Source organism: Juglans microcarpa x Juglans regia, chromosome 5D (assembly GCF_004785595.1).
Source record: "Juglans microcarpa x Juglans regia isolate MS1-56 chromosome 5D, Jm3101_v1.0, whole genome shotgun sequence".
NCBI lineage: Eukaryota > Viridiplantae > Streptophyta > Magnoliopsida > Fagales > Juglandaceae > Juglans > Juglans microcarpa x Juglans regia.
In genome coordinates this window covers 16,551,577-16,569,787 of record NC_054602.1, presented here as the reverse complement: position 1 = coordinate 16,569,787, position 18,211 = coordinate 16,551,577, and the positions used below count along the sequence as shown (strand labels likewise).

At 34.7% G+C, this 18,211-nt stretch overlaps 1 protein-coding gene across 5 annotated transcripts; it reads left to right on the top strand.

The window, feature by feature from the left end:
- The first annotated feature begins 875 nt into the window (after window positions 1–875).
- Window positions 876–16,444, top strand: LOC121264959 (serine/threonine-protein kinase tricornered-like). 5 transcript variants are annotated; one of them, XM_041168371.1, is made up of 14 exons: window positions 876–1,107; window positions 1,701–1,957; window positions 7,268–7,442; window positions 7,549–7,632; window positions 7,939–8,180; window positions 8,891–9,119; window positions 10,285–10,364; window positions 10,444–10,528; window positions 11,815–11,946; window positions 12,039–12,152; window positions 14,031–14,078; window positions 15,435–15,519; window positions 15,856–15,912; window positions 16,079–16,444. In XM_041168371.1, the coding sequence occupies exons 2-14, from the start codon at window positions 1,743–1,745 to the stop codon at window positions 16,159–16,161; spliced, it is 1,629 nt and encodes a 542-aa protein (XP_041024305.1). In that variant the 5' UTR covers window positions 876–1,107; window positions 1,701–1,742; the 3' UTR covers window positions 16,162–16,444. The 5 variants fall into 5 exon arrangements, with proteins under 5 accessions (XP_041024305.1, XP_041024302.1, XP_041024303.1 ...); XM_041168368.1 differs by having other exon boundaries at window positions 15,984–16,444; XM_041168369.1 differs by having other exon boundaries at window positions 1,687–1,957; window positions 15,984–16,444.
- The last annotated feature ends 1,767 nt before the right edge of the window (window positions 16,445–18,211 follow it).

The following is an 18,211-nucleotide window of genomic DNA, read 5'->3' as shown; positions in this document are numbered from 1 at the left end:
TATTTCATTCATATTCAATCTTTACATTGGATTATCTATTTATTTATTATATAGTAATAAAATAATATACATTTAAAAAATATTTAATTTTTTAATTATTAATTTATTTAATTTTATGTAAATACATGAAGCCGTGCATTATTAAAAACTTAGAAATATAACATCTTATATTCATGACTTATGGTTATTAATGCAGACCAATGCCTCCATGGCAATAAATAGAAAGGACATTCAAACACGAAGTTTTTGATAAAAAGTACTTACTTGAAGGCAGTTGTAATGAGAAGAAGAAAGAAAAACAATAATAAAATATAAATTTAACCTATAAATTTTAGCTAATCTAAAAGGTGATTAATTGATTTTACAAAATTGTTTTCATCTCTCTTTTGAATGTATTGTACAATTGTCGTGTCCACGCGATCATTATTCAAGTATCTTACTCTTTATTTTCTAACAAAAATCGAATTTTTTTTATTTTTTATTTTTTATTTTTTATTTTTAAATGGAATCTAAACCATGTCCAGAAATAAATCACAAGCTATATATGGTTGGGAGGATAATTCACACGCGCCTTATAACTGCAGGCCACCAACTTTCTTAACACGTGTACGGCCAAGATTACGTAAAGCTGAAAACAAAACGCGTTAAGCCCAATTTCCGCGCCTTTATGCCCATCCGATGTGGCAAAAGCCGCCTATCGTGCTCTCACGTTCCCTAACATCCACGCAGGCCAGGGCCTGTCGTATAACCGGCACGCGTTGGTTTCAGAATGCTGGTACCCTGTCAATTCCGGTTGGCACGCGTTCAATCCCCGGTGATTTTCACCGGTTAGGATGATCCTTTAACCCGACGGCAACTCTCGTGTCAACGTCATTGCGACTTGCGCGATGCTTAACAATCATTGACATTTTCCGTTTACCATAAACACCCTTGCTTTCTCGACCATTACGTAAATCACAGGGCGTAGAATTCCGTAAATTCACTTCTCAATAAATTGTTATTCCGAGCCGAGAGGAAGGAGTAGAGAAAGTGCGTTGGTTGAGACAGTTAAGAGTAGTGTTTGTTCAACGTGAGGTTTCGATGGATTCCGATTCCTGAGATCAATAGGTAATTTTCTTTTCCACTTTCCTTTCTAATATATTCTTTTTGTAATTTTCTGATTTTTTTCGAAATAGAACTACTGGAAAAAACTGAGTGGATTTTTTTGGTGGGATTTTTGTTGAATTTTTTGTGTGGTTGTATTGTTTGTTTTGGAAATGATTGGACCATTGCGATGATTTGTGGCATGAAACAGAGTAAAAAAAACTTAACTTTTCTGTTTGGTTTTGGAGAGAACGTGGGAAAGAAAGTTGGGATTGTTTCCTAATTGTAAGAATGTGAAGAACGAAAACTCCTCACAGAAGAAAGAAAGGGAAGTAAATAGTATTAGTTTGACTTGGTCGTATAGCTGTCAAGAGTTAATTTCATTTGTAATTGTATTTTCTGTATTCGTTTTCTTATTTTTTTCCTGTTATTGTTTCTCAAGCTTGTTAAGAGTCAAGTCTAGTGAATTCAATGATATATTAGGTTTTATCTGTGACAATGTTATTTGATTTTAAAATGGCTATAATTGTATTACCATTTAGTATTGTTAGGATTAAATTGGTACGTTTTTGTTCTTTGTCTCCTATTTTCATTCTTTTTAAGTTTGTTATTTAAAGGATTGGAAGAAGAATGTGAGAGTGTGATTGAATGCGAGGGTGATGGAGTCTACAAGGAGTTGGTTTCACAAATTCCAACCTAGAGTGAAAAATGGACCCACCAAAACGAAGGAAATGGCGAATGCGAAGGATGCACGTAAGTCAGTGATTGATGAGGCTCCTTCAAATGCAACGAAACAGAAGGCTGCGGCAGCAAAGCAGTATATAGAAAACCACTACAAAGCCCAAATGAAGTGTTTGCAAGATAGGAAGGAGAGGTATATTTTCCAACACATATGGCCTGTTTCTTTTATAAATCTTAGTTTAATCCTGACTTTATTGCGACGTTATCATGGAGAAGTTTCTTCTGCAAGGTGGTGGCATCATGTTGGAGTTGACCATACTTGGCTGTATATACTTCATGTGTCATGGCTTGAGATATCTACTGACATCTTAATCTCCGAGTTTGGTCATTTTTGTCATCCATTTTTTTCGTAGTGGTTTATGAGTTTCTTTTGATAAAGTTATAGAATCTTCAATCTTGCATAATGGGAATTGTAGCTATAGTTCTTAAATTTTGCGTATTACACACATGAAGGCCATATGACATTTTAGTTAATGAAACATAATGGGTTTTGTTAACAGCAAAAATTTCTTTATTATGTGTTCTTTGAAATGAAGAAAAGAAGAAGAAAAGAAATGAGTTTTGTAGTCATATATAAAATCTGACTATGACTACAATAAACGTTTTTGCGGTTATAATCCTTTGTAAACATATTCTACACTCAGACAAAAGTTTCCTCTTACTCAAATACTTATCCGAAGTGTTTTTAATTTGTTTAAATATACAGAGCGAAAAAAATAATCTCTCCCTATTTTCTTTTTTGTTAGAACATTCCCGATTAGTTGTAATTGACTTGATTGTTCCCATTCATCTGTTGCTAGAAATATCCCATTTGTAATGTATCACAAAAACCATTTATATAGAGCTTTATTCAGTGAATTATCATTTATCATTGGCTGGCCACGTTTTTTGTCTTCACTGCTATAAGGGAGCAGCTCACATCCCATTTGACACCTTACTACCACTTTAGAACAGATGAATACCAAATCTTAAAACACAATCTAAAAGCTATCTGTTGTCGGGATTACTGAAAGTAGTCTTAACAAAGCTTTATACATACAAATAGATAACGCCACAATATCTAAAGATTAGTTTGGAAACTTAAAAGATCAAATCCAACATTCCCTCCCCCATCGATCTCTGCCTCGTTGTCTCCTACACTTCCCGCTTGCCCCCAAATCTTCCAAATTCCAATCTCTTCTCCACCTCACTCCACCAACCACAATGTCACATGTGTCCTTTTCCATACTACCCTGTCTATCGCTACATACGCTTTTGTTTTGTTTTGTTTTTTTCTTTTCTTTGCTTACAACATCATACACTCTACCTTCATGATGCAATTCAGAATAACAAAAAAAGCCTTTTAAACAAATACACAACAGGGAAAATATGAAAAATGAATATTGTTGGAAGTGTGGAATTGAGAAATCATCTTTTATTGTATTGTGAAGTGGCTTGTGCTCTTTAGAATGCTATTTTTATTCGAATTAGTTTGGGTTATACCTCACATTGTGGTGGAACTTTTGTTGTGTTCAAAGGAAGGTTTAATTGTCTATAGAGTTAGTGTTGAGCAAGAGGGTCCTGGGTTGTTGTTGTGTACATGGGGAAAGAAATGATAGATGCTTTGAGGATAAGGAGAAGATCATGGCAGAACTTAAGCATTTCTTCTTGAAAACCCTCTATCATTGGATGTGCGCTTAACTTAGTTCTTGTAACAATTCAAGGAAAGACTAAGGCCTCGTTTGCATTCAAAACCCACCTCAACTTATCTCATCTCATCATTACAACTTTTCCAAATTTCCACACAAAATATAATAAACAATTCAACTTTTTCAAATCCCAAAACAACTTTCTCAAATTCCCACACAAAATATAATAAATAATTCAACTTTTATTCTACTATTTACAAACTATCTCAACCCATCTCAACTCATTTATGAATCCAAACCACTCCTAAGGGCCCGTTTGGATATAGACCTCATCTCATCTCATCTAATTTTACTAATAATCTCACTACTAGTCACAAACCATCTCAACTCATCTTACTATCCAAACGGGCCTTAAGTCACATTTGGGTCCATTATCCAGAAGGACCATATAAGGTTACTACTGGAGCCACTTGAAATCATTTTAAAGTGCAATAACTTCTCCTCCTAATAACGCGGGATCCCATTCACCACCTTCATATACTCAATTTGAGGTATTTTAGCTTTTCTATTTCAAGTTTTCAAGACTTTCTTTTACACCTTTTCTTGATTGGTGTTCCATTTAAAAAAATTGTAACTTGTAAAAAAGGAAATTCATCATAGAAAAAAAGCAAATTGCATTGTGGGAAAACAAAGAGGTTCTAGAAGAGAGTTTAAGACCTGCATTTCTTCAGGGATGTAAAGTAAAATCTTGATATAAATATATATTTTTGTTTCGTGTTATACTTGATGGATCATTGGTAGAGGAGATGGAGTAGATTAAATGGCAGAACATATCCACAAGGACCATGAACTGATCTTTTCTACTTGATGTGGATCTATGACCAGGTTTAGGCTTGCACATTTGGGATATTCAATTGGGTTATGGGTGTTGAATTCTCGACTGAGAGTGTGGTACTTGAATTTGTGAGACTCTTTTAATTCCCAAACTACATTCAATCAAACTCAATCTCTCTTTCTATGCTAGCTTGGATCCCAAAAGAACCCCACAGCCAAAAGACAATAAAGAAACCTTATCCTCTCCATTATCCCACTGTTTCCTAGGGAGAAAAAACTTTCAGGGGGATGGTGCCTTGTATTGTGAAGATTTGCATGCAGGTTCAACGAACCGACCACACAGAGAAGACAAATTGTCTTCCTCGCAGATCCTTGTGAGTTTATAAAAATTTCACTCGTCGACCACCTCATCTAGTAAAACAGGGAAAATCCCTCCACTCTTCTGATATTTTTCACACCCCAACCCCAAAAGGCCCACTAACCTCATTGGAACATCATGCTCCCCACAATCTACGATATTTGGCTTCGACCACCAATTGCCAGAGTTTCCTTCTCTGTGATCTAATTCCAAAGCCATTTTTGCAACATAGCTAGATAGACTAAGATTTAGACCCCGTTTGGTTTCATAGATGGTCTCAACCCATCTTATCTCAACTTAATATCCAAATACTATTCAAACACAAACACTTTTCAATTTCAAGTTTTCAAAGTTTCAACTTTTTCGTCTAATCATTACCTAATTATTACAACTTTCCCAAACTTTCAAACATAACACAAAACAATTTTACTTTTTTAAGTCGCAAAACAAAAATAATATTAAAAAAGTATATTCTAACAATATTTTAATTTTATAATATTTTTATTCAACTTTTTCTCTCTAATTTTCTAAAACCCAATAAAAAATCTTAACTCAAACCATTTCACTATTATTGACAAACTATCGCACTACTATTCACAAACTACCTCACTATTATTCACAAATTTCTCATCTAATCTGTGTAACCAAACGAGGCCTTAGTTTTCTTGAAGGAAATCATGGAGGACCTACTGCCAAGCTGTCTAGACTATTAACAGTTTTTATTTGTGGTTTTCGGCCCCAGGGCCCCTTTTATAAGGCTGTAAACCGATAGATGAAAATGCTGCACGAAAATTGGTACTTATTTTTATGCCTAACTTCTTAAGAAATAGGACTCTGCAGAATGGGGAAACAATAGATCATGGTGTTGGATTGGTTTTGCATGTGTAAGAAAAATGGGGAAATGCTAGATCACTTGCTTCTACACTGCAAGGTGGCCAGAACCACGTGTAATGTTTTTTTTTTTCGTGAATGGGTTTAACATGGGTCATGCCTAGAAGGCTGTTGGATTTCCTAGCAAGTTGGAGTGGTCTCCAAGGCAATCCACAAGTGGCTGCAATCTAGAAGATGGTCCCTATATGTATGTGCTGGTATATTTTGAGGGGGAGAAATTGAATTGATAGCTTTCTTTTTTAAAACCTTGTTCCTTTGGGTGGTGGCAATAAATTTTAATAGGCTTAATGTCCATAAATTTCTTTTTTTGGTTGGAAATCCTAGTTAGGTATTACTCATGTATACATTCTGTGTACTTGTCTATGCCCATTGTTATGGATAAAACTTCTTGATTACCTATCAAAAAAAGGAATAGGACTCTGACAACTAACAACAAAGAGTCACTTGGAGCTCAAATCTATTTCAACCAGATCTTTTCTCTCTCCTTAAAATGATGCAAACCCAAACTGATGGTTGAATCTGGACCCGGATCCCACCCATCAGTTTGGGTTTGCATAAAAAAGATATAGTTTTGTTCAACAATGAACTTCTGTTGGCTTTCTGCTTTCTTTTGGCAGTTAGTCCATTTTTAAACTAAACTCTTCTATTTTTCTAACTCATAGTTTTGACAATTTACTAAATTTAACAAAAACTTGCAACAAATCTTTCGAAACTCATATCAAAACATAATTTCTAAAGATAGAAATATAGATTTCAAAGGAAACCATCGATTCCTAAAATAGAAGCCCTAAGTTTGTGGGTGTGCTAGAGTGTGTTATGCCCAGCACGTGGTGGAGTAGTTGCCATGTTCATGAAATCCTCATGGAGCTCATTAGAATTCAAAAGTTTAGAAGATAGTTTTCCTTTGCTTAATGCGGTGTATTTGACACAGATGCAATGTTCGAGCTTTTGAAGACCGAAAGAAGACAGTCGTAGAGTTAAAATCTTTTATGTTCAACACTCCACTTATAAAAAAAATCGTTTATGTTCAACACCCTCTGTTTGGATGACTGCTTCACCACTGCTCACCACAACTTTCTTTTTTTTTAGTTTCCTAGACTTACAAGAACTTCTTTCTTTCTTTTTTTTTTTTGCTAGTTGGGTGTTTCCTTCCGTATACTTCCTATGTGCTTCGGTTGTGTCCTTCTCCACTTTTAATAAAATTGCATTAATTTACAAAAAAACATCTATGAAACCTTCTCATATATGACTGGGCATCACATAACACAATCTCAGTCCATCAATTATGAAGTTAAATTCTTTCAACATTCGTGTTAGTGACCTCTCAAACATGTAACCTTCAGATTAATTTTAAATATGTGTCTGCGTGATTTTTTTTGCATGCTTTTAGCTAAGGTCTATGGCAAGAAGAGACTTTTGTGTTGCTTTTGCAAACTGTTGGATGTGTTTTGAGCGATATTCGACATTTGAGTCTTTGTATGGCAATTTAACTTGGTTGAGCACATTTGTCCAGGATACTGCATCTCAAATGCTAGATTTGCAAATCATGGTTTTGTTTAAAATTATAAATCCCCTTTTAATTCATACTCATGTTTTTATGTTTTGTCAGTATATTTCCTGCCTCGTAAATCATGCTTCTATTGTCTTCAAAATAATCTGCTGTATGCTTGTTATGGGCTCATCAAATTTTTCCATGTCTGTAATGATAAGTCTAATTTTGCTCCTAATGCAGACGCTGCACATTGGAGAAGGAGCTGGCTGATGCTGATGTTCCCAAGGAAGAACAAATGAATATTCTGAAACATCTGGAGAAAAGGGAGACAGAATATATGCGTCTTCAAAGACATAAGATGGGCGTTGATGACTTTGAACTTTTGACACTTATTGGAAGGGGTGCATTTGGGGAGGTTCTCATCATATTGCCTTTGATTGTTGTTTTGTTAATTTAATCGTTTCTTTCATCCCAAACAATTGTTTACGGTGATAATTATAATGATTGTGATGAATGTGCAGGTGAGACTTTGCAGAGAGAAAGCTACTGGCCATGTATATGCAATGAAGAAGCTGAAGAAATCTGAGATGCTTCGCAGAGGCCAGGTTCTTTCTGAACCAGTAGTATTGAAATAAAGACTTACAGTCTATACACCTGTTGCCGTGAAACAAATTTCATCTAGGCTTGAAACTGTCAATAATGCTATTTTTCTTGATGCTTAGCAGTAATAAAATTCTACGTTAAAAGAAAGGAAATTTCAAATCATATTTCCTCGCCGAGTGTGAACTTGAGGGAAACATTGATTAACAATTTTTGACCTCATTTGAGTATTTTGTAGAGAAGAACTTGCATATTTATTTCACTCAATAATTTCATTAAATTATACTTCCATTTTTCTTTTATTTTTGAAGGTGGAACATGTTAAAGCTGAAAGAAACCTTCTTGCTGAAGTAGATAGTGCTTACATTGTCAAGCTCTACTGTTCTTTTCAAGATGATGAGTTTTTGTATCTTATAATGGAATATCTTGCTGGCGGTGACATGATGACATTATTAATGCGCAAAGATACCTTGACTGAGGATGAGGCCAGATTTTATGTTGGGGAGACAGTCCTTGCCATCGAGTCTATTCACAAACACAACTATATTCACAGGTTTTATATAATTGATCTACTATCCATTCAAGAAACCTAGGACTATGGCGTTGATATCCTCGTAACATTTTGGTCCAATTTGGCCAGTTAATATATTTTGACCTGGTTACTTTTTTTTGAGTTTTCTTGGTATGGAATATTTCCCATAACTAATTGGGGCAGGGGGGGGGGGGGGGGGGGGGGGGGGGTGCAGATTATGAAAAAGATTTGCTGGGAAAAATTAATTTTATATAATTTTCTTTATAAATACTTATAAATAATAATTTTCTTTATAAAACTACCTCAAAAAATAAAGTTTACATTTTTTTTTTTTTTGTTTTTGTCCCCCAGGGAGGGAAGGGGGGGGGGGGGGGGGGGTGTGGAGGGCTCAAGGAACCATGTAGTTCCATGGTCTACCTCTGCATGTGGGGAGTTAAGTGATTTGAAGAAGACTCTTAAAAGAATGCTGACTAGGTTCTTTGAAGAGCTAATTTTGTAGATTTTTGGTCCTGAAAGATCCAGCGTATGTGTTGGATGTGATTTTCAGGTAATGGGATTTGGATTGTTTGTGTTTGTAATGGATTGTGGGGGTGTAATTTAGCTGTAATGGGCAATTTTATTATTTTACTTGCTACATTTTCTTTTTGGTTGTTTATAATACATATGTATACCTCATTTATATGAGAAGTTTACTATAGACAGCTATTTAGTTAATTTTACTTTCATTGTAGGGATATCAAGCCTGATAATTTACTGCTTGATTGTAATGGCCATCTAAAGCTTTCAGATTTTGGATTGTGTAAGCCCTTGGACTGTAGTAGTTTTCCGAATCTTAGTGAGAATGACCATGGAGTGGGAAGGAATTTGAAATCTTCCTCAGACAGAGACAATCATTCTTCTGCACCAAGGCGGACACAACAGGAGCAGTTATTGCACTGGCAAAAAAACAGGCGAATGTTGGTAAGATCTCTATTTACCCTAGAAATTACATATCATCCTTGGGGCAAGGTTGCTAGTGTTATTCCTAGGCAGGAATTTTATGTTCTGCTTGTGAAACGCATTGTGTACACAAATAAAAAGCAATAAATGAGAGGTTGCCATGTTGGTAAAACTGCCTGTGTTTCTGAAATTTCCCTTGCTTTTTTATTTCGTTAGAGCATTTACTTTAACTATTCTGTAGTATTCTTTATTTTAGGTGATGTCACACTAATAGTGCCTGCTTAAAATGGTGACGTACCTTGTTGGTTGATAGAAAACAATATAAAATCTTTTCAAATTGCATCTTCTGATGCTATGTTATATTGTTCCACTTGATTTTTTCTATCAAACTTTGGAAAACATTACTGGAAACCCACAGGCTATATTTGGATTAGGAAATTTGAAATTCAAATCTAAGTTTCCCTTCTTTCAGCTTGCAACAGCAAGGATTTCAATGTTCCCAAGGGGTTGAACATGTGTTATTAATGGCCTATCTATATGTTTATATTTTTTGTTTTTGATAAGTTATTTCTATGTTTATATTTTCAAGGTTCCATTCTGGAAAATAAACCTTAGAAAATATGTTAAATATTTTCTTGTCTCCGATGCCAATTTAGGAAAGTAATTACAGAAAATGTGTTTTTAGTTGAGGGAAATGAGCCTAAATTCTGTAAAACTGATACACTTTGAGAGGCTTGTTATTCTCTGATCCAATTTGGCAGGATGCTCCATTAGGTGGAAAAACGAATCAATGGGTGAATAATAGTATTATGGTTTATTTTGTATTTGCTTGGATGAGAAATGCATTCCATATGAATGTTGAGTAATGACCTGATGGACTTGGTTCTCTCACAAGAAGCTGTGAATCCCAGCATGTCCACTGGGGTATCAACTAAAACTCTGTCTTCATCTTATTTTTTCTTTTCTTTTGTATGCTAATTTTTGGCCATAAATTGTTATGATTGAACCTATATATTTATTCAGATTATATTTCTTGTCTGATATAGAAAATTGGTTTAGTAACTTTAGTTGCATGCTTTTCTGTCCTAGCACGCAGATTCCAATTATAGATTTAATCTTTTGAAGCCCTATTGTACATATTTTGTACCATAAATGTTATATAAGTAGATCTGCATATGCCATTCAGGCTTATTCAACAGTGGGAACACCAGACTACATTGCCCCAGAAGTACTACTGAAGAAAGGATACGGAATGGAGTGTGACTGGTTAGTTGATTATTTACTATGTTTTATATAGCCTAGGCATGTAATTTGTTTTCATTTGTTAACTAGATATTTGTATCAGGTGGTCTCTTGGGGCAATCATGTATGAGATGCTTGTGGGTTATCCACCTTTCTATTCTGATGAACCAATGTCAACATGTAGAAAGGTAATCGTGATGTTAACTTGATAATATGATTCACCACATTATAAATATGTGACATGCAAATTGCTGAAGAGTTTTCAATTTTAATTCTCAACATGGCTTCCTAATGGATTTTTTTTATTTGCTTTTTAATCTTCTCCGACTTTCTTAAATTTTGATGAATGGCTATCAGCTTATGATAGAGTTGCTTTGTCCTCATGCAGAAAACTAGATCATTTTGTTGTTTATGGAAATGCAACACTGAACTTTGTTACTGGCTTTGCGGCACCACTAAAATTTTTTGATAAGTTGAACTTTATTAATGATAAAAAAAAAGTGGTGTTCCTCGAGTACACAGTGTGTATACATGGGAAACACTTGATAAGAGGACAAAAAAAGGGTAAGCAAATCTGGACAATTAGAAATAGAAAAGTTATTAAAGGAAATCCTTAAGGACTGCCATCCTTTTCTCCTTATCTTTAAAGCTCCAGTTGTATCTTTCTCTTTGTATACTCCACAACAAGCAACCTGAGATCATCTTTCATAATGCATCTCTCTTTGAACCACTAAACCTCCCTCTCTAACATGCCAAAAGCTCCATTACACTACATGGCATGACTCAATCTAAATTGAACGAACCAAAGATAGCATTCCAAAGTGGGTAGCCACCTCACAATGCAGTAAGGCATGTTCTATCATTTCCACACTCCTAACACCAATCCATCACAATATTTTTTTCTTGTATCCATAGTATTTTCTCTAAGGAGCTGTCCAGACAAGGAAAGCTACTCTTAGAGTTGCTTTGTTCTGCCAAATATTATTTAAAGGAATAGAGTTACTATCATAGGGATAAAGCATGATAGAATGATTTTACTCCAATCACCCCACACTATGATGGTGCCCAACATAGCTTGTCCTCAGTCCTCACAGAACCTTATGAGCTGACTAGAATGCAAATGATCTAAAAAAGAGGTATGAATATCATACCTCCCAATCTTGTACTGCTCTGATAAAATTCACCTACCACTGAGGAGCATCTCTAGAAAACTATAAATTGTCTGCACCTAAAGTGTCCTTTACATGACTCTGGAAAAGCTACATGGTGTGTTAAAATTTTATATTTTGTCTCGGATAATTGGACCTATCAACAATAATGATATCTTTGATTAGACAATCTCATTCTTAGGATCATATCATTCTTTTTCCCATTGTATTGACATGAATGTTGCCTTTTGGTATGGTGCATGAAGACATGTCTGCTAACATCTGATTTATATATTCTTATGAAACGAATGGTCAGTTTAATGCAGATTGTGAACTGGAGAACTCATTTGAAATTCCCTGAAGAAGCCAAGCTTTCTAATCAGGCAAAAGATCTCATTTGCAAGCTCCTCTGCAATGTTGAGCAGAGGCTTGGGACCAAAGGAGCTCATGAACTAAAAGTTGGGATTTTTACTAGTTGCTTCCAATTTGTTGTTTTATGGGTAGTCTATTTTTTCTAAAAGTATAACTGAGATGTGTCTACTCATATTAGGCACACCCATGGTTTAAAGGATCACAATGGGACAGATTATATCAGATGGAAGCAGCTTTTATACCTGAGGTCAAGGATGAGTTAGATACTCAGAACTTTGAGAAGTTTGAAGAGGTGAGAATAATGGTTTCTATATAAATTTGATCCTCTTTGCAGGTGAAACTGTTCATAGATTTTTTCCTTTACCTCATTTGCACACCTTGAGATTAGGGAATGTGAATTTGGTTTTCATATGCCCAAAAGGTAGAGAATGAAGTTTTAGAATTACTCCTGATCAGCATTCCAGCTAAAAGTGTTTAGACTGATGACTCTGTGTCTGGAATGGAAAGGAAATGTTGCTATAGCTTGGCAATGTGCTTTGACTGTCATGTTTGTTGTTAGTTGTCCTTTTGCTTGCATCTATGTCCTTATAAAAAAAATCTCTGTCCTTTCTTAAGACAAAGAACGTATTGTTCAGTTACCAATACAACGACTTTACATACTTTCTGACTTTATGTGTGTGACTGTGAAGCAGAAGTAAAAACTGCATTCCCTGGTTTACTTGTAACTTAATTGTCTTAATTTTTTGTTGTTCTGGATTGTTGAGAAAACAGTCATTGACGATGATGTTTATCTAGTTATAATAGAAGCTGTAATTGTTTGAATTGTTAATATTTTATGCACATAAATGGTACTGTTGTCTTCTATCCAGATTATGCAGTGTTTATTCTCACTGATTATATTATATCTAAAAAAATGGACATCAAGACTGTATCCTTCCTCAATTTATTTTTAAGTTCAAATATCTTTAAGACGTTCAGAAGTGTTGGAGAAGCAATCAAGGTGGCGATATATTTGTTCCATATTTATGTAGTTGTCAGAAGCTATGACTAACTATCATCTAAAAATAATTGAGTCATAACTGCGATTGGCTTCTCTCCTACTCCCAGGATTCCTTTCATTTTGAAAATCTTACTTTGTTTTGGTCTTCGTCAGACAATTTAGAAACGCTGGTTGTTTTTCAGGTGGATCTTAATTTGATTGTCGTCTTGAAACTTCTTCTCCCCTCGTCGTTTGCATAAAGTATTTGCTAGATCTTGTCTTTGGCACTTTGCTACCACTTTTACCTTACAATAGGATGGTTAGTTGATTTTCTCTCAAAACGTCAAAAAGAACTTGTATGTTTTTTCACTATGATAATATGATTTGGTATGTCATGTGATGACTTGGTAAATTTTTTATTTGTTGCATTTATTTGTTTGCTGAATTCGAATTATTGTAAATCTCTGGCCCATATGGTTGTGTGTTGCATCTCTTAAATTTCCACCATGGTGTGGGTTCCCAATAAGTTTTTTGGGCACGAGTGTTGCAAACCCACCTCCAAAGCCACTGAGAATGTGAGTGATGACTTGGTAAATTTTTTATTTGTTGCATTTATTTGTTTGCTGAATTCGAATTATTGTAAATCTCTGGCCCATATGGTTGTGTGTTGCATCTCTTATATTTCCACCATGGTGTGGGTTCCCAATAAGTTTTTTGGGCACGAGTGTTGCAAACCCACCTCCAAAGCCACTGAGAATGTGAATGCCATGTGAAGTTCACTGATGGTACTGGTTATTGTGTAATCAACTGCATGAATTAGTGGAATTAGGAGAGGCACATGTTAAATCTGCTCTTTCCCCTTGCAAAGTGATACAATTCTTTTGCACTTTCTTTGTTTGACTCTGCATGCTTTTTCCAAGCGTTTCTTTCATGGTGTTATATTCCTTTGGATTTTTATAGTGATTTTATATAGCAAACCTACTCCCTAATAAGAAAGGTGCAATTCATGTGAAGGTCACTGTCAGCACACTTTTAGTTGTATTGATGGCATTGGTTGTGTTCTGTGTATCAGCTGCTTGGGTTAATGAATCTTAAAATTACTCTTTCCCTTGCTGGGTGACGGATTCATTTTGCAAAATTTGACTGAAATATGTTATGATTAATTAATTTTTTTATTTACTGTGTTTGCAGTTACTGGCTCCAGCTCAAACTCCATCAAAGTCAGGTCCATGGAGAAAGGCATGTCTCATAATTTTCAATTTTTTTTAATTGGGAATTTTTTCTTAGATTACTTTAATGTAACTCTAGTGTTAAAATGCTTGTATTATTTTCAGTACATTGAAGACAGATTTTAATGCTTTAACACTAGATGTTTTGTAGAGGTAGTCAAGCTTTATCATATGGTAAAGGTCAAAAGAAGATGTTTATTTTAAATCTTCTAAACATGTTGAAGAAAACTTACGTCATATGGTCCACCTAACTTAAATTAGTGGACTTTGTGGCTTGGGATTATTGATGGAGTTGTGTCCTCCATGGACACCTGTCTGATTTTTGGGGATTTTCATTTTGGGATAAATAATACTACAGACCCCCTTGAAAAAAGATTTCATCCAGAAAACTTGTAAAACACCTTTAGATCCTAGAAGCTCAACAATCATGTTGTTCTACTCCATAATCGAACCATTAATTTTCTTTTTTTTTGTTTTGATACATCCTTTCTTTCCATTTGACCTTATTAGCATTAGTAGTTCAGATGGGCTGGCAAAATTTACTCTGGTAGTTGATGTAGTTGCTGTCTTTCAGATATATATATATATATATATATATATATATATATTGGCTTAGTATATTTATTTTCTTTGTGGGATGGAAGAGATTGACGGAGGGTTTACAACTGCAAGCCCTCACATTAGACTCTACTACCCTCACATTATTTCAAATGCTTTATTCTCCCTCTGGCCAGAGTAGATTATATTGTGACCCTAGTTCCTGCCACCCTCAGAAAAGTAGTTTATGTTTTATTTCACTTATACGAGAATAGAGTTTTGGTCTATGTGACATGGAAAGGTATCACCGTTAGTGGGGTTATGATTGCCAAGAATCCAAGATAAGTGTCTGGTTTCTATATTAGATAGCTTCGATGAGATTTAAGGTTTTGTCTCTAGCATGTAAAGAGGTCCTCAGTATTGGTGTGCATATGGACGTCAAGAATCCAAGATGGCTAAATTTACCTAACAAAATGGCATAAGCATTATTTGCACATGCCTTTACTCCATTTTGAACTCTGTTAACTTCCGAACTTTAGATCAGAGTTAGACAAGGAACGTGATAAATGAGGTGATACAGACTACTGATTTCAATTATATTATTTTTTGGTTTGAGAAATTGCAAGAATTCTCTGAGGCTTCTTAATATCCCCTCCTCTCTCTCTCTATCTGAGTATAATTTTTTTCTCCAGAAGATTCCAACATGCCAGAGATTTGTCTCTGATATGCATTTTTTTTTCTTTTTCACATCACTGCGGCTAAAGCCTCACTCTATGTACTAAAGCTTTATTGCGTCTTTTGTAGTGACTCTTTCAATAATATATTGCAGATGCTCCCATCCAAGGATGCAAATTTCGTTGGTTATACCTACAAGAATTTTGAGATCGTGAATGAGGATCATATACCTGGCATTGGTCAGTATCAACCTACAAGTTCTCTGGTTATGGTGCTGAGATATATTATTTATAGTAGGACAAAAAGAAAGAAAAAGAAGGGGTGGGTGGTGAGGGATGTGGATCATACCATTCATGATTGGTCATGGTGGTACAAGGCAATATATATTTGCATTGTCATTATCTCTATGCTTTGTTATTCTTCAAATTATTTCCACAATATTTCTTTTTCTAATTTTAACTTAACCAAACTCATTGACAGTGGCATATTCTATTTTTCTTTAATGTTTGATATTATTTTCCTTGAGAGATTCACTGATTGTTAAATGTACATTTGGCATGTATATCTCAATTCAGCTGAGTTGAAGAAAAAGACTAACAAGCCCAAGAGACCCTCTATTAGATCGCTATTTGGTACGTTCCCCTCTAATTCAAAGTGCTTTAAACACTATCCATTTATACTCAGCACGTATCTGCAACGTCAGACCTCTATGCTTTCCCCCCCTCCTCTCAGACACACCTGATCCTCCTGATCGGCCTGCTTTGGGAAATTTCCTTAACATTTTGCCAACACAATCAGAGGTCCCTGAAAGCTCCGAATCCGAGCCATTGCGCCAGTCTGCTAGATCTGCACAACATCAAGAACGGCCTATGAGAAGATAGCAAGCGTCAGCCACAAGTAATTGTCCATAACCAAAACAACTATAATAGAAGTGATTTTTTTTTTGTTATCAGTAGAAGGAAAGCAATATATAGCATGCATGTTTTTCTAACTATTTCAAGCTCTGCAATTTCTGTGCTTCCTGTATAGCTTTCTTAGAATCTTATGTAGTACTAATGACACATGATCATTAATTTCCCCCCTAGTATCTCACCTGTACCAGATATATATATATATATATATATAGCAACGAAATAAAAATTTTATGCTATAGTTTTTTAATTACATGCAAGTTATTTGTGTTAATTTGTGGAAACGTTTAAGGTCTGTTTGGGAGGTTATCGGAAGTATTGATGGAAGCCATTTTAGTTCAATTTTTCGCATTCAGTATATATTATAATGATTTGTTGAAACCGGATGCTCAGAAATTATTTTTCACTAGACATTTGAATTCTAAATTGTCTAACTTTTATATATTTATGAAATTTTCCTGTGTAACCAATTTCAATTATATATAATCATTAAATTTACCAATGCGCGCATGGGTCAATATATATATATTTGTGTTGTTTCAATAATTATGCTTAGATATTATGGTTTATATATAGATTAGATTATAGATGCGAACTTCAAATCCAGATCAGTACTTGTCATATTTGGGAAGTTCTTCATGCCTTTGATTATATATATATATATAAGACCCAAAGTTTCGCCTGCCCATATATATTAGTATACATCTCTTACTTTGTACAAAATTGGCTTGTTTTCTCCACCTGTTTTCCCATAAGGTGGCTCTACAGCCACCGCTGGGGGCTTCCGCTAGTGTATTTGGGGTGTTTTTTTTTTTTTTTTTCACATGTATTTTTTTTAACACTTTAAATATTAAAAAATAAATAAAAAATTTAAAACATCATTAAAAAAATACTTTTTTAATCATTAAGTAAAAAAAAAATAAAAAAATTTCAGCGGGAACTCCCAGCGGGTGACCAGCATTTTCCTTTCCCATATATAGGTTGTCATGTTATCCAGAAACTAACACAAAACCTTTTAATTTTAAGGCGTAGGATGACTCAATTAAAAACAACATTCCGAAAAAGCCTTATTAACTCCGGCATAGAGATCGAAGCCCTCATGAAATTCTTGAGTATAGTCTCCATGATATTATTTCAAACTATACTAAAATCACATATTCAATTTGTTAATTCAAATAGGGAAAACGCAGATACATTTAGACTTGTTGTGGAAATTCTATATAGGCATATTTATATACAAAACTACTACTTCGACCCTTGAGACATTAATTAATTAAATGCGATGTACGTAAAACAACATGCGGTTAAATGAACAAGATATATTAAACGTACGGTGCCAAAATAACAGACTGACAATCAACGTAAATTAATGTTTAATTAATCGTTGAAACTGGTAAAAAAAAAAGAAAAAGAAAAAAACACGCTACTTATATATTACAGTATTAATAAAGTTTTAATTATCCGAAAAGAAAGCAGCTCCAAATTGAATAAGTCAAGGTAACGATATTTCCAAATCATGACTTAAAAATTCAAACGTTGATTACTTATAATATTCTTAAATTATATCATTTTCATTCACACGTATTATATATATAATATATGAAGCAAGCAAGCACATTTTAAGTATTTTTCACTTTCCATTATATATATATATTTATGTCGGGAATGGGAATTGTGAAGATCATAGCATGTTGTACATGATTTCGATCCTTTGATCTTCCTCCTCGATCTATAAAAGTAAGCATTAAAAGAGAAGTTGAACAAGACGGGGGGAGTGTGCACGGAACAATGCTCATGATCATCAGTGGCAGTGCAGCTAAAATGGTGGGGGTGCAAGTAAAGGACAAGCACTGAGCAGGCACAGAGATTATGAAATAGAAAAAATGAATGGACAGTGAGGTCAAGGAGCACTTGTAATAGTCACTATCAGTAAGCTGGTGGATAGATAGATAGATCAGCTTGTTTTTCCGAGGCCTTCACACGTTTTTTTGGGAGATTCTTGTTTTTCTCTGTACATACA